Below are 16,338 nucleotides of genomic sequence, written 5' to 3'. Positions count from 1 at the left end.
CAATAATAACTTAGTGTAGGTGTAGTAACAAGGACGTGCTGCCAAAGATAAACGTCTTAAATGTACACAAGGTATTTTAACCCCTATTTAAAGTTGCCTGTGTCAAATAAGGCAACCTTTGTACCTGACACATTGGGAAATGGATTACAGTTGTTAGGTTCACTATAAAGCTTGGCATCAGTATTTATTGTAGAAGTCATTGATATGTGACTTTTTGTGCCATTAATCAAGAAGAAATCACAATCAATTGTTGACATAAATCATACGAAAACCCAATTACCAACACAAAGTTGTTCATTTATTTCTTCATGGTTCTTTAAGGGTTGTCAATATTTGCTGATAAGTAAATTAAATTCAAAATCACGGCTTTTATAACCACTGATTATTATTTTATTGTCTTGGGAATGGTACACAGGAATAACAGTTGTTGAGTTGGTGGTGGTTGTCTCTTTTTCTGCAGTGGTGTTGAAGTGAACAGGAGATTCATTTGAGCTTTGTTGGGTACTATCTCCCTCTGCTGGTAGTTTTGTAGTAAGGGAAAAGGAAAGCTGAAACATCATCCCAGCATACTAAAAAAAACACAATGCAAAGAGAATAAAGCAAACACCCCAAACATTTAGCAAAGACATGTGAAATGTCGGCTATAATGACATACAAGTTATTGCATTATGATTAAAAAGATGGTAATGGGTTAATATCAGAATACATTGCATGTTAAAACAAAAAAGGAATAAGATACAAATACAAACACCGAGAGAAAGACAACTTCACATGCTATGGATAAGAAATACGCAGATTGGGAAGTCTAACAATATCATATAAATGTACTTAAAGAAACACATAGAAGCAAATTTATTAAAAATACTTTTCACTTGAATTAGGCTTTTGTAATGTCAATGGGTAACTTTCATAACTATTTTCAGGGGTCAGGGTATAGTAGGTGAGGAGATTTGAGGTTTTTTCTTAGCTAATTTGTTCACTCCTTTAACCCTGTAAAGCCCAAAAATAGAAAACTATTAGAATTAATTTTAATTTTTTCAGATATACATGAAATTCAAGTATTTTTGTATAAAACAGCTTGAATGTAAAAGTATATTGGGAATGGGGTTCTGGTAGATAATGTAGAAATCACACACTTGACACACTTAGAAACTGGACATTGAATACAAATCCATTCATATTTCTTAAAGGCATTTAGAATACAACAGATAGAGCTATTTTCCTTTCTTCAATTGCCTTGCTGCTATGAGTCTCTGTGCCACAGAAAGAGCCCCATTTGCCTGAGTTACGACATGCGGCTCAACCCCAGAAACACTCCACATTTTCCCAGTGATGGCGCTAAACACAACCTGGTTAGGGATGGAAACGTACAGAACGCTTTTCCCGATCTGATAGGTTCCACTTGATAGAGACCCTCCAATCGTTGGCTCTCCGATGATTGTGACTTTGTTCAGATCCTTCAAAGAGCGGATAAACACTTCAGCTGCTGATCCTGTCAAGTGACTGGTGAGGATGTAGACACCTTTGGAGGATCCATACCTTTGACCTCTGACTTTAGGCCAAGTCATCACTTCTGTCATGGTGGATTTGGTGCGGTCAAAGACGGTGTAAAGATGCTGCAATGGCTTATCCTCAAAGAAATAGGTACACAATAGGGGAACTGCTGATGAATATCCACCAGTGTTGTACCTCATGTCAATAATGAGGGCGCCTGTGTTGACTATCTTGCGCCACACTTGTTTCACCATCTGAGGCCAAATGGCTTTTACCACCTCTACATCTGGCATCATGTCCATCCTTAGATAGCCAACATTGTCGTGCAGGAGCTCAATTTTAAACACAGAATTAATTACTTGTCCCACTTCTTCAGCAGTAGGGATATCTGGGACGTCATGAAGCGAGTCTGGTTCAATGTCGCAGTGGAAGACATGGAGGCGGTGATCGCCCGAAGTCTCTTGGAGGTCTGCAGTCAACAGAGATGCCAAAGAGTCCAAGTCGATCACTGACCAATACATTCCGTCGTCCCATTTGTTCATCAGTACTTTGCTGACATTTAGTGCAACTTCATGGATTGCATAGTGTTTTTCTAACAATTCCCCAGTTCCCTCTATGAGGGACTTGAGCCCTTGGTGTAAATCTGCAATCTCATGAACGTGTTCCACAGCTTCCTCGGCTAACACAATTGCATCTGGTACCACACCACCTCCTAGCCAGTATTCCCCATTGTTGTCTAAAAAGTTAATGACAGGGACAGTTATAGCAATATCTGTCCCCTCTATTTCATACGTCTTTGAATGCATCAGGTTCCCGGAAGTAATTTCCCCAATGACTGTGCCGCGATGTAGTGACTGTATCAGGTAGGCTAACTCCTCGCCAACGCTTGCTGTGTTGTAGCTAGTTAACACGTAAACCCCACGTCTTGAGCCGTAGGTATGGCCTTTCATTTGAGGCAAAGAGTCATATATTGTCGTTATGTTTTGAATTTGGTCATATATTGTGAAAAAGTGAAGCTTCTGGGAAGAATCATGCAGATAGGACAGTATCAGAGCTAGAGAGGTAGATGATCCACCAGTGTTATAGCGTAGATCAACAACCAGGTTTTTAGTATCTTTGAGGGGCTCCCACACTTTTTTAGCCATGATCGTTTCTAGCTTAGTCCCTTCCGACAACTTGAAAAACTTGTCAACGCGGAGATAGCCAGTATTGTTTGTGAGTATTTCGACTTTGATCGTTGTATCTACCAGTGCTTTGAGTGATTCATAATCTTCTGGAACGTTGTCAAGCGCAGGGTCCACCTCCTCTACTGTGTCAGCATTATCTGGCATGTATTTGATGATCAGTCGAGGATCTTCGGACAGAGTCTGGAGGTCCTGGTTGAGTGTGACTACAAGGTCCTCCTCAGATACAACAGTGGAAAAGTCTGTAGTCTTCAGATGTTCAAGTAGAGCTGGAACTCTGTCAGTGAAAGCGTAGAACCTCTCGATTATATCTGCGATACTCTGCACAACTTTTGGGATGGCACCTCTTACAGCCAAAAGGGACTTGGCTTTTGCGACAGCTTCCTTGGCGTTGGCGTTGATTGTTGGGGGAACGCCACTTACTTCCCAGCTATGGCCTGTGATTGGACTGACAGATCTTGCCACAGGAACTGTTATGTAGAAAGCAGACTGAGGGATCCTAATCTTTTCTACTTTTACTGACCCACCAGCAGACCTTTCCCCAACTGTGATAGCCCTCTTTAGGTTTTTTAAAGCATATGCCACCGCTTCAGCCGCCCCCATGGTACGCTTACTAGTCAAAACAATCAGGTCTTTCTTCTTTCCATACCTTTCCCCCTTTATTGACGGCATGGTCCACAGCTCTTTAGTTATGTTTGACTGCCTGTCATAGACAGTATCAACATGAATGAGAGGCTCAGGATCTGAGAAATAGGAGATTATATAAGAAACTCCAGACATTTCTCCAGCTGTGCTATACCTCAGGTCCAAAATCAGTGAAGAGGTGTTGGCAACTTTGTCCCAGATGTCGTCCCTCAGCAGAGATCCAAGCTTTGCTGCCGTTTCCTCCCCAATGATCCGATCCATCCGCAAATATCCAACGTTATTGTCCAGGATATCCAGCTTGACAGAGTTTCTCACCAGCCTGATTAACTGCTCTGTGGGGAGAGACGGCAGTATCTGTGGCATCACTGGGACGGTATTAGGCTCGTATGAAACAGTCAATCGTGGATCGTTCAGTGCCCCTTGTACTCTGTTTGTTAGCACAGATGCCAGAGTCTTCCTGTCTGAAATCTGTTGGATTTCTCCTCTGTTGATGGCTTGTTGGATGGCCTCCTGCATCCCAAACAGGTTCTCAGGGAAGCAGTAGTTTTCCGAAAGGATCTTGGCCATTTCTATCACCAGAGCAGGCTGGAATGATGAGCTGACTGTAGATAAGAGTAGCATCAATAGCAGCGGTGGAGTGTGGTGCTCCATCACTAATGTCTTCATCATCAGTGATGGAAAGAGATCTGCTCCGGATGATTTAGTTTATATGTCCGAGGGATATTAGTTTTTGGAGGAGGGAACATTGACATGTTTGTGGGTTTTTGGGACAACAACAACATCCACATAAGAGGCTTTTGTCCCCAATAAATCACTTTAATCGCTTTATCTGTGACGCTTCAGCCAGCAGATAATATCAGACGGATCTAAAATTGGTAAATGGTGCTTTATTTTCTCTTTTCCCAAACAAACGCTGTACAGTTTTTTTTAATTCTTTCTTGTTTTTGCCAAGTAATGTCTTTACTTGGTCTTTGTCTAAGGGGCTTAATGTACTTGACACACATCTCTAAATTCACAATATAATACTTCTTTCTTTTCATCCTTTTCCTTTAAATTCATATCAGGTTGGAAAGACAAGTACAACATTTGTTTCAGGCTGATTGATGCAAAAATCCTGAGCAGAAACTCTCCTTCTCAACCACACTCTCTCTTGTCTGTTACAAAAGCTTAATGTTGGTGTGGTTTGTGGCTTTAAAGGTCATGTCTGGGTCGCTCCACTGGTGACATGATTACACAGTTGGTAGACACGTGGCAAAGCCTTCTTAAAACACATGCAGGATCAGAATTGGGGGGGAAAAACAGATCCACACTCAGGATAAAAGGACAAAAGGTTGATTAAAAAGGCTTTATCTGAACTGAATGCTGAATTATTCTCATTTTTATCCTTTTGTTATGTTTCCTGTGGATAGGTCTTTGTGTTTTTTTAATCAAAAAGTACATTTTATCATTTGGTTTAAAATTAAACAAAGACTGTGTCCATATGAATAACATATAAATGCACGTCCCAAGTTGACAAATGTAATCTATATTTGATGAAGTGTTAATTCTGTACACTGAATCGAACCTGACATCAATAAGTACCCTGTGACACGATGATCCAGAAAGAATTGCAGCTCAGAGTTATGCACCCAGACGACATCTCATTACAAATACTAGACGAAGTCAGCTAATCTTAACGTCTTAATTTTAATTCCGTCTCACGCTTTAGATAATAAAATGATCCCTGCTGATTCCCACGACAACAATCTTTTCCCTCACTAATGGTTTGGATTTTGAAATCCCTGAATTGCTAATTTGCTTGAAATACCACAGCTACCAAAAATGCTAAACTGTAGAAATATTCTCTGAATGTAAAACCGCTCTTTTAACTAGCTGAAATAATCTTTTTGGATAACTAGCACTAGCTAAACCAGCTACACACTAGCTATATCAAGCTAGCTGCTAAAATGTATTTCCAGACATAGCAGGAATGGGTTTTCATGGTAAAAGCCCAAACAACAAATGCTACCTGCCGAGCACCAAGCCCCAGATAGCCAAGGTTAGCAGCTAGCTTGTAAATTAGCTTGTAAATATAGCATAGCATTTAGCACAATATATTTCCCTTTAGAGTTGGAGTAGAGCAAACAGGGGTAAAAGGAAAGTGAATATTGGACTCACATTGGACAGATGAACAGACACACACACATGCTACTGTTTTGTCAGTGTTGACTTAATGTGTAAATAAGCCTTTGTTTGCTAACACGTTAGGCTCAGAGCCTCAGAATACTGACATCTGTATTTTTTGTCATCTTTTTTTCCTTCTAATCTGTTATTATTTGGTGCAGGCACGAAACATACTACCAATATAAATACATTGCTTCTAAAATCGTTCCGTGTCAGAATACTGAAATCTGTATTTTTTTAAATCTGTTTTTCCTTCTAATTTGTTATTATTTACATTGCTTTTGAAATCGTTCTGTGTGACACGAAAAAAATGGCGAAATCGTGTTGGTGAACACGAATCAAGATTAATTTCATGACTATAACACGAAATGCCGTGAGACTGGGTTGAAACTGAAGAAATATTCTCTGAATGTAAAGATTAAATAATCTCTTTGTTATAACTAGCACTAGCTAAACCAGCTAGCTAGCCGCTAACATGTATTTCAAGACACAGCAGGAATGGGTTTTCATGGTAAAAAGCCCAAACAACAAATGCTACCTGCCCGGCACCTGCCAAGGTTAAGAGCTAGCTTGTAAATTAGCTTGTGAATATAGCATGGCATTTAGCACAAGATATTTCCCTTTAGAGTTGGAGGAGAGCAAACAGGGGTAAAAGGAAAGTGAATATTGGACTCACATTGGGCAGATGAACAGACACACACATGCTACTGTTTTTCAGTGTCGACTTAATGTGTAAATAAGCCTTTGTTTGCTAACACGTTACCCTTATCCTGGTCATCCAGTCATCCAGGCTCAATATGTCACACTGCTAGGGTGGCCATTTCCATAACACCAAAAAGGAGGACACTTTGGGATTATCTTTTAGTTTTTATCCTGGCTTCACAGAATCCTTCACACTCAAAACACAATGAGACTAGTGTACTAACCACAAGTTGAATGTCTATTTTCGATACTTTTGCCCTTTCCTGGCTGCTTCCAAGAGTGTTTTGTTTGTAAGGAGGTACTCTGGTACATGTCTGTGCACTCAAATGTGAAGTTGACACAAATTTGCAGCTCTGCCTTGACACTGTCCACATCCAGACGATTTCTCTAATTTCTCCATGCTGAGGTCATCATTGAGAAGACACGTTCTGTATGGGCATTGCTACATGGGATGGAGAAGATATAGGCGCTGACCTTCCTCAGATTCACAAGTGGGACTTCTGCTTTGGAAAACAGTTTGAGATACCGCTCCTCACTGTGGCATCCTTCCATTGCTGAAGAGCTGAGAATAGCTTCCACCATGCCATATTCCTCATAGAGTCCATCCATGTCAATGTTTTTCAGGCTGCAGGCTTGGACTGCATCACTGTATTCTCCATAGGACACAGCAGTTGTGAGGCCAAGCTTCGACACTTTACTATGAAAGCTGTTCTCAGAGAAGTCATACCTTTCACTCACGTATTTCTTGGCTCTTTCATAGAAAACAACAAAATCAGCCTCACATTTCTTTGCGAGATCAGGGGTTAGCTGCTTGAGTTTGTTGTTCACAGCAAAGCCAAAACATGTGTCATTAAACCTTCTCTCAAGTTTCCCTTTCAGTTCAGTCATTACCTTAAACACAGAGGTTATGCTGAATGATTTGGCCTCAAGTGCTTCAATGCAGTCTGAAAACACTTTCAGAATGTGACTGAGGAAGAGAAAATACATCTCAGATAATTCGTTACCATCCTCTCCAAAGCATTTCCACAACATCTTGGAGCATTCCTCCTCACCTAGACTCTGAAAGTAGCTGGTCAGGGGTCTCCAACACTTCAGAATTCTGTCAATAGATGGCAGCAGAGACGACCATCTCGTGACAACGTGCCGCAGCAGATTGCATTCCTCCACTTCCACAAACTCGCAGAATTCCTTCAACTGCGCCGTTCTGCTAGCTGAGATGCTAAAATGGCTATACACCTTAAGCACAACATTTTCAATGTCAATATCCAAGTTGCTTGCTGCATATCTTGTTGCATTGTGCAGAATATGGGCTAAACAGTTTGCAGCGAGCACGTCTTTTTGAGCCAGTTTCAGTTTCTGATAAACACTGTTGTGTTTTCCATAGTTAACGCTGGCGTTGTCTGCTATGCTATGCTATATGCTGACATTTTTTTCACATCTAGTCCAGACATCTCCAGTTTAGATAGCAGCTGATTTGTTATAGCTTCTGACTTTTCGTTGCTATCACTGTAAAAATCCAACAGTGCATGTTTCACGCCCTCCTCAAAGTGAACATATCTCAGTACAATGGGGAAACACTTGATCGTACCTTTGTTTGATGCATCACTTGCCACTGAATAATGCAGTTCATTTTCTTTTATATAATCCACATGCGTCTGGACAGAGTAGGGTGCTAGGACATTTTCGCACAAAGCTTTGGCCTTTGTTTTTCCACAGGTCATCCCTTTTGCTATTGATGAGTCGTTGTAGATTGTGCGATCAACTTTTATTCCACAGTCTACACTCCTGTATGACTGGTGATGCTTGACGGCATGATACACTTTACAAAGTTCTGCAGCAGAGATGTTGTCATCTTGAGGCGATGAAGCTTCACGGAAAAACGATAAAAGTGAAGAGGCACCTGCGCTTTGATCGTTGCTTTTGTGCTTATCTGTGTTAGCATGTCTGTCGACAGCACCTTTTCCTTTGCTGCTTACGTCCACATCGCAAGTCGTCCTTTCGGCTTTTTGTGAGCAATCCATGCTCTTTCGACCATTCAGGATTAAATGAAGTCTTTCGTTTCGGCATTTCTGCGGTTTAACCCTACCGCTAACTAGGTGGAGTTGGCTCATGAGCTAGTCGGCTAGCGCGAACGTCACTCTGTGCCACAGTGCCCTGCCGTGAACGTGACGTCAAGAAGCACATGCTAATTGTTTACGTTTATGAACCAATGAAATACAAGATATTTATTCGACATCGCATTCAGCCAATAATTTGTAAGACCACAAGTCTTACGGGGGTATATACTTACACATAACTTATTATTTGTATTTCTATGTATAATTGTCTATTTTTTTTTATACCCTAAAAGTATAAAATAGGGATGACCTCGGACAAATGAGCGTCCGGCTCAAGGCTGCGCCGGCAGACGGACACAGACATTGAAAACCGGACTGTCCGACCTACCGGACGTATGGCCACCCTACACACTGCTAATCCAGGTATTTTAAATTGGCTCTGTTGTCACATGCTGTTGTTGACTGGGGAAATATATCATTAGGTCCTACAGTATGTGCAGGGGCGGATCTAGACAAATATTCATGGGGTGGCAAGAGGGTGGCAGGAGATTTTGAGGGGTGGCATCCCCTGACAGAAGTATATGCTGATTTGAATCGCAATCATATCAATCAATTAGGGGTGTAACGGTACACGTACCCGTACTGAAATTATTCGGTACGGGCCCTTCGGTTCGGTACACGTGTGTACCGAACGAATATAGCGTTAAACAATTTAGAACATGAACAACTTTCTGGAAGTAATCTCAGGTATATATCATAGAGCGACCAAGTAATTTCATTGGATGAGAGGCATACTATGAGAGCTGGTCACAGGGATGCGTTCAAATGTAGTCAGTAATTTGAGGAACTGTCGAAATGGCGAACGCAGATAAAGTTGAGCTGAAAATCCTACAGCATCATTGAAGTCTCCGGTTTGGGAACATTTTGGTTTTGCAGTTACGTACAAGGATGACGGACAAAGACAGGTGGACCGAACCAAAGCTGTTTGTCGGTATTGTTCAACTAACATTGGTTACGCGGCTGGCAATACATCACACTCATTTGAAAAGGCATCACCCGAACGTGAATATCACCGGTACCAAAAGAAAAAAGACTGAAGTGCAAACCCAACTCCCACTAGCATGTAAGCCTCCACCACTCGCAGAAAGTTCAGACCGAGCCAAAGCTATTACAAACGCCAAATATCCTTATGTTGCCATGTTAGCAAAGCGCTACCTGGCTGTATCTGCTACCTCTGTCCCTAGAGAGGGTGTTCTCCACAGCAGGAGACATTGTTAGTGCCAGCAGATCTGCCATTTCAGCAAGCAATGTGGACAAGTTAATCTGAACATGAAAACATGAAAATACAATGACAAGCAAGTCCTAATGTCAAGCTGGCTGCTTAGGTACTAGTACAGTTCAAATACAGATTATTTCAGTTCATCGAAATGCTGCACCTTAATGTTTATTTTACTATATTTTGTATTTATTTGAATACATTAGTCACAGTTTAATAATAATAAAAAAAATGTTTTTAATGTTTTGTGATAATTTTTTCTGCTGTACCGAAAACGTACCGAACCGAAATGTTTGTGAACCGTTACACCCCTACAATCAATGTTAACTTGGAAAGCCACAATATTAATATTTTAACTCAATCACATAGGTGATATTATTGTGGCACATCAGTAAAGCCTTACATATAAGGTGGCAGACGTAATTTAATGAATTTTAACTGAACAATAACTGAATGAGTTTGTCTCACTCTTAGACCAGCAGGGGAACCAAATCTATGCAGACTGCTGCAATAAGTACATTAATTAACTGTCTCATCGATGTTTGTCTGAATGAATATGATACTATTAACAATCATATTATTCCTATCAGCTGTCAATCACTGTTAATAAATAATAATAATAATAATAGATTTAATTTGTTAGCGTTTTATAGGTGCTCAAAGACGCTTTACAGATATAGTGAAGAACTGTTATGATTCACATATTCATTTATTATTGAATAAACTATATTTATTTTTTGGAGGAGTTAATGATGAATGTTCATCAAGATACTTGCTCCCTCCTTCAAATTTGAAAAACAAGTAATTATATCATTATTGATATACAATTACAACCTTGACTTTACATCAGAAAGAACAAACATTAAAGAAGTGACTAACTGCATCAGTTAGGGTTAAACGTGTATTCAGCTAAAACATCGCTGCAGTTATTATCCAGTGGAAGGTCCTTACCTACTGGCCTAGTTAAATCAAAGTGGTTACTTTCTGTTGGCTGGGCAGTGTAGTTTTACACACCGTCTTATTTTACTTTTTCAGGACTTAAAATTGAAGAAAAAAATATATACACGCATACAAGGTCATCATCTTAACAGTTTGTTATTCTCATCGAGTCATCCATGAGCAGAGCATCAAGTTGACATGTCTATTACAGCTGAATGCGGCGATTACTATCTTGTTCAGCAAAACGTCTCACAAATGTATTAAGATCAACAGCTGTAGTGCGTTTTGATTCAATGCTGAGTACAGCCAAAATTGACATTCTCTTCTCTGTCATTGTAGACCGCAAATACCTCATTCCTTTAGTGCTTGGGTCCGAATGGCTTCTCGTTTTGCGCCGTCCCGTTCAAATGAATTCGCCACCAATCATATTTCCACTCTCGCGCCAGGACCGGGGGAGGGGTTACATGACGTGCATCTTGTGCTGCATTCACTTGCACTCGGACATTAGAGACTTTCTCTCATAAATGTCCGATGAGCAACAACTTTTCTTTCAAAACAAAGATGCCAACTGGGGTGGCAGCTGGGGTGGCAAGGCTATTGTTTAGGGTGGCAGTTGCCACCCCATGCCACCCCGGTAGATCCGCCCCTGAGTATGTGTCAACGGAGCCACTTATTTTTCTTGGATTGCCTGCCTTGTTATGGTGCTATTTTAAGACATGAGTTATTTTGGGTTATCCAGAAAGATGTGGAAGTGTAAACATGAACTTGCCCCCTCATTGGTTTTGTCACAGAGGTTAAAAGCCCTGATAAGGATGTGTCACTGACTACAAATAATTACAAATATATAAACAAAAGTTCAAATAATACATGTTCCTGTTAACAGACAAGCACAATTATGTAATTTAGGATTTAGTGTGTGTGTTATGGTTGGTAAACAATTCATTCATACCTTACTCATAACTTTTCACACAAAATATAGGCTATCTTAATTCAAAGAATGAAACATTGTACGATAAAAATAAATAACAATTACAATGTAATACAGCACAACATCAGACTTTATAGCTCTTCTTGGTAGATAAATAAGGAGACACTCACCAAGCAATTGTTCACATTGAACTAACATAAAGCTATTATTAAAGCACACAGCTGATTTCAATATCTTCTAATGAGCAGTGCGGTGTCTGCTGCAGAGAATCAACCATCGTGACTGCTGCTGCATTTAATCAGCTGAGAAAACAGAGGAGTTAGTGTTTGAAATGTGATACTAATTCAAACGTATGCCCAAATATTTATATTTATATACATGGTTAATAAATATTAACTTTGCTCTCTTTCTATCTTTTTATTTTAACACCATACAGGAAAAATAACAGAAATTAAATGTCATATTGTGACAAATATTTTTTATTAATTTCATGGTACAAAAGCCTCAAAAACGAAATGTAGATGTCATGAGACACACTGTACAATAAAAACTCTCCACTCAGCAATGTAGCATGCATACAAGATAAAAACTCCTTACGAGTCAGACTGTATGTTGGTAATTCACAGACAACTGCTGAATATATATTAATTTAAACAAATTACAGTTGTTTACAATGGTAAATAACAGTTTTACATAAAAACCAAGAGAAAGACAGAGCAGTAAACCAAACAATGTGGTAATGCATAATGTGTTCAGGCTGCATTGAGAAATTAAAACTCTCATGGAAGAAAACACACGTGTCTGTCAGGCCTTTGGTATATTACTGATAGATCTGTTTTAGCTATATTTAAAAAATCGTTAAAAATCGGATGTTTGCTTTCTTTTTTCATATTATTTTTGTTCTCTTTTAGATTTCTCACTGCATAAAAATACATTTAATTAGTTTTATTAAAACACATTAATCAAAGACAGTGTACGATTAATCATTTATGTACATATAACCATTATTAAATAATACACAATATAGATTCCATTGTTCTGCCTGGTGGTGTTAAATCATGTTAAATGCTTGAAACAAAACAAAGCTAGCATTTAGGCATGTCAGTAAATCTGTCCACCACTTTGTACAGTGTTGAAATATGAAATATCTTAACAACTATTAGCGGTCAGTCATGTTATAAAATGTAACTCATGTAACTTGTACTGAAATGTGGGTTGAGGAATAGTTGGATATTTTTAATCTACTATCTACCTATTTATTAAGAAATAAGATGCACACATTTGTTCTTACTTCTTCTTCTTATATCTGGGGTACATTTCTCCCAATTCTCCATCAGACTGACTTCAATGAAATGCAGTCTTGAAACCATTAGTATCTCCTGTACTACCAACAGAGTAAACCAACCCCTCCTGACTACCTGCAGCCACACTCTGCCACCTTCATCTCTTCGTACAGATATCTTATAGTGAGGCGTCCGTTCTCTTGATACATGACCGTGATGGGGTCCAGTTTGATGGGGACGCAGCACGCCATGTTGGCTATCTTCGGGTTCCTTATGTTCATCAGCGCCTGGATGAGGGCGTGTTTTGATGGCTTCATTTCACCCGTCAGCGGTTGGTAACACAGGCCCCGACATTCGAAGGCGTCGTATTCTGGAGGTGCCACGATCCAACTGTCCCATCCGATGTCTCTAAAGTTGACCTTGAGAGAGGTCCGCTGGCAGTGTTCCCTCTCTGCCTTTCTTTTCCTTCTCCGTGGGTGCTGAGCCTCCGGGATTTCGTTGGGAAGCTCATTTCCATTGTACCAATCGGCGCCCGAGTGCAAGATGGATTCTTCTTCGTGGAGAATCATCTCTTTTAATTCCTTCTTTGTTTCCCTTCTCCTGCTACCAAGATCATCTGAGAAGACGATCAAAGCTGCTGAAGTGTTATCTCCAACAGACACGCTCATATTCAGACATCCTTCTCCTTCTTCTCCATCGTTAGAGGAGGCTCCACAGTCCTTCCTGTCCACCACTACATCAAAAACAATTGCATGGTGGCCACATTTGATCCATCTCTGAATGGCTGTGGTCACATCAAACGTCTCCCACGTGCTCTCCAAACCCGTCACCTCTTTGCCCGCCAGCAGTTGGGTGGTGGAGGTGAAATCGTTGTAATCCACTTCATAGACTTTGACGGTGGCTTTGAAATTTGGGGAGTTGACCTTTGAACTGGAGTCCGGGTAGAAGAACAGCTGCAGTTCGGCAGAAGTGATATTTTCATGCTTGGGGATGCTGACGTTAAACTGCAGCCTGTGCTTTGACTTTGTGCCGTTCGTCACAGAGAAAGGGATATCTGTTTGAGAAAAAACAAAGAAGTCAGAGGGGTTTGTTAATTTTCCATTACACAACTGTTGTACACACGTGTACATAATATCATCACAGATGAAATGGCTGTTGATGATGACATGTATAGACAGCGGCGTGTCTTATATATACAAGCCAACATGTTGGCTAGAAAATGCACTTGGTGTTCAGATAAGGTTAAGGTGAACCTCTTTAGAGTGTATTGCACTCGTCTCTATACTGCCCCCTTGTGGGTCAAGTATAAGAAGGCGAGCCTCCGGAAGCTCCAGGTTGCATATAATGACTGTTTGCGTATACTGCTTAGAAAACCAAGGTGGTGCAGTGCAAGTGAAATGTACTGTAACGCACGAGTCAACACGTTCCATGCTCTCTTGAGAAATCTGATTCATCTGTCGATTGAATGTTTCTCATAACTCTGTCATTAGCTGCTTTCAAATCCGTGTTCCAGTGCTGTACGATACCAGGCACCTCTGTGGAAACATTGGTATCACTGCCTTTTTTAATTTATATTTGGGTGTTGTATGACTTGTAACAATGGACCAAGAACTTCAATTTGTTGAGTAAAATTTGAATTTAGTCACAGACTAAATCCTACATATTTATAGGCAATATCTTCTAACAAAAAAGTTTAAAGAATTCAAATGTCAGTACATCTTAATAAAGCAGGTGTGAATTACTATTTAATATATTTGTATTTGGTCATTTTTTGGCAGCAGCACATGGGTTATCATCACTATAAATAACTGTGTTGCAACTAAATAATGGAAATTGTCTGGGTAACTTTAGGGCAATGGTTCCAAATGTAGCCATTGGGGCCCACACAAGGGATAACCTACAGAGGCACAATTCTGCAAATCAAAAATGTTTTGAACACAGAGATTACACGTTCACAAGGGGTCAAAGGTTGACCACCATTGGATTAAAGCTTTTTATTTAAAGTTAATCCCCCCCCAAAACTCATTTAACTTGCCAAGAAAATGCTTATACAGATTTCCAGCCTGTTTCTCTGTAGCTGTAATGAGAGAAAGAAACCTTTAGAATGTCAAATATGGATAACAACCAAAATGAAACGTTTGGCAAGTAGGACATTTAAAATATTCCTATCAACTCTGGCACTACATGGATTAAATGGGTAGAAAACCACAATGGGAGTTATTTATTTTGAAGGTAGCGTCTCCCTCCTAAAATGTAAGGATTATTGCACATCATACTTCTTTCATATCCAGATATATTGGCGTACCTTGCACAGTGAAGCTTCGTATGACATCAGACTGAGGGTTTGCCGAGCTGTCCGAGGCGTACTTGTTGTAGAGCTCCATCATGAACTGAGGAGGGTAGATCTTGCTGTTCTCCTGAGGAACGTCCGACAGGTTGAGTTTCCTCAGAAATCCCTCCTTCATGGTTCCCAGGAGGTTCTCCATCCTGGAGTCTTCCTCCTCCAGAAGGTCCTCCTCTGACATCAGAGCGTAGAGTCCCTCAGCTTCCTCACTCTGAATGTCGTTATTGAGAGGTTTACAGATGCAAGAGCTGATATAAACCACCAGACACACACACACCTGGAACAGGAATGACCTGAACCTCTGCATTTTGAAATTAGATCCTCTGTAACACACTCCACTGGCAGAAACTTTACCTTCTTCCCAGCCTGAAAAGAGACTTCGCGACGGCAAGGTTTGAAAATGGAGATCCCCAATGCAAGGACCACAGTCCTGACGTCCGCTCCCATGCTCCCAGAGTAAACACGGGGACTCGTGTCAACCAAAATAGTAGCTTGGCCAGGCTTATCACCACCAGTGATGCCTTCTTTAAAGCGTTGTTATCATTAGAGGGCTGGCTGCTAATGAAGACACTGTAAACACTCAACAGCGATAATGAGGGAGGCACTGGAAACTGTGAGGTTACTGAAAAGCAGACGCTTCCACAAAATGCCTTTTCCCAGCTTGAGGGTGAAAGTGTTGAGGCCAACAGAAACAAAACATTCTTTACCGCCATCATTGTAAAATATGTCTTAAGAGTTCGTGTTGTATCATACTCCTGTACATAAGAGGTCATGATACCATAATGAGATCAGAAGTGACGATCACAGAAAAAACAACAACTGAATTATCATACAAATATTAAAGGGCCCATGTCATGCTTTTCTGGTTCTTACCCGTCCCCTTGTGTGTATGAAGGTTTGTCTGCATGTAAACGGTCTGCAGTCACAAACCCTCAAAGTACACCCTGTAGCGAGTACAACTCTAACACAGAAAATACCTGTCTATGCTGCCCCAGAACGCCTCGTTGGACATTTCTCATTCTCCATTGTTTGCTTCCTGGGTTCTGTGACGTGTGAACACCCAGATCAACAACAAATGACCGGATTGGCCCAAATGGACCAATCCGGGGAGCACCTCACACACCAGGATCCCTTGGCTAACTAACAGGGAGTCCCATTGGGCGCATTCACACCGCAGTACTTTTCCCACAAAGGTTCATGAGAACTTAGTTCATGAGAACTCTTTAGTTCTCATGAACTAAGTACAGATCGCGTTCACACCGGAATAAATCCCTGGGGGTGGATTAGGCAAATGAAGCCGCTGACGTCACTTCTTCTTCTTCT

General features: G+C 40.6%; 2 protein-coding genes across 2 annotated transcripts; both read right to left on the bottom strand.

Moving 5' to 3' along the window:
* Positions 1-1,214: 1,214 nt before the first annotated feature.
* On the bottom strand, positions 1,215-3,974 carry LOC117536316 (retinol-binding protein 3-like). The gene has a single exon (XM_034201096.1). The coding sequence runs from the start codon at positions 3,972-3,974 to the stop codon at positions 1,215-1,217; it is 2,760 nt and encodes a 919-aa protein (XP_034056987.1).
* Positions 3,975-12,362: 8,388 nt separating this feature from the next.
* gdf2 (growth differentiation factor 2) lies at positions 12,363-15,370 on the bottom strand. The gene is made up of 2 exons (XM_034201099.1): positions 14,977-15,370; positions 12,363-13,725 (listed from the first exon to the last, which is right to left on the bottom strand). The coding sequence occupies exons 1-2, from the start codon at positions 15,320-15,322 to the stop codon at positions 12,803-12,805; spliced, it is 1,269 nt and encodes a 422-aa protein (XP_034056990.1). The 5' UTR covers positions 15,323-15,370; the 3' UTR covers positions 12,363-12,802.
* Positions 15,371-16,338: the final 968 nt, after the last annotated feature.

The sequence above is a fragment of the Gymnodraco acuticeps genome, unplaced genomic scaffold (genome assembly GCF_902827175.1).
Source record: "Gymnodraco acuticeps unplaced genomic scaffold, fGymAcu1.1, whole genome shotgun sequence".
NCBI lineage: Eukaryota > Metazoa > Chordata > Actinopteri > Perciformes > Bathydraconidae > Gymnodraco > Gymnodraco acuticeps.
Note: the sequence above shows the minus strand (reverse complement) of the source record. Positions and strands in the feature narration are given on the sequence as shown.

Excerpts from the sequence above, each read along its gene's own strand:
- gdf2 (XM_034201099.1), bottom strand. The coding sequence starts at position 15,322 with ATGCAGAGGTTCAGGTCATTCCTGTTCCAGGTGTGTGTGTGTCTGGTG. Across the intron at positions 13,726-14,976 it reads ACGAAGCTTCACTGTGCAAG|ATATCCCTTTCTCTGTGACG; the intron begins GTACGCCAATAT and ends TTTCTCAAACAG.
- LOC117536316 (XM_034201096.1), bottom strand. The coding sequence starts at position 3,974 with ATGGAGCACCACACTCCACCGCTGCTATTGATGCTACTCTTATCTACA.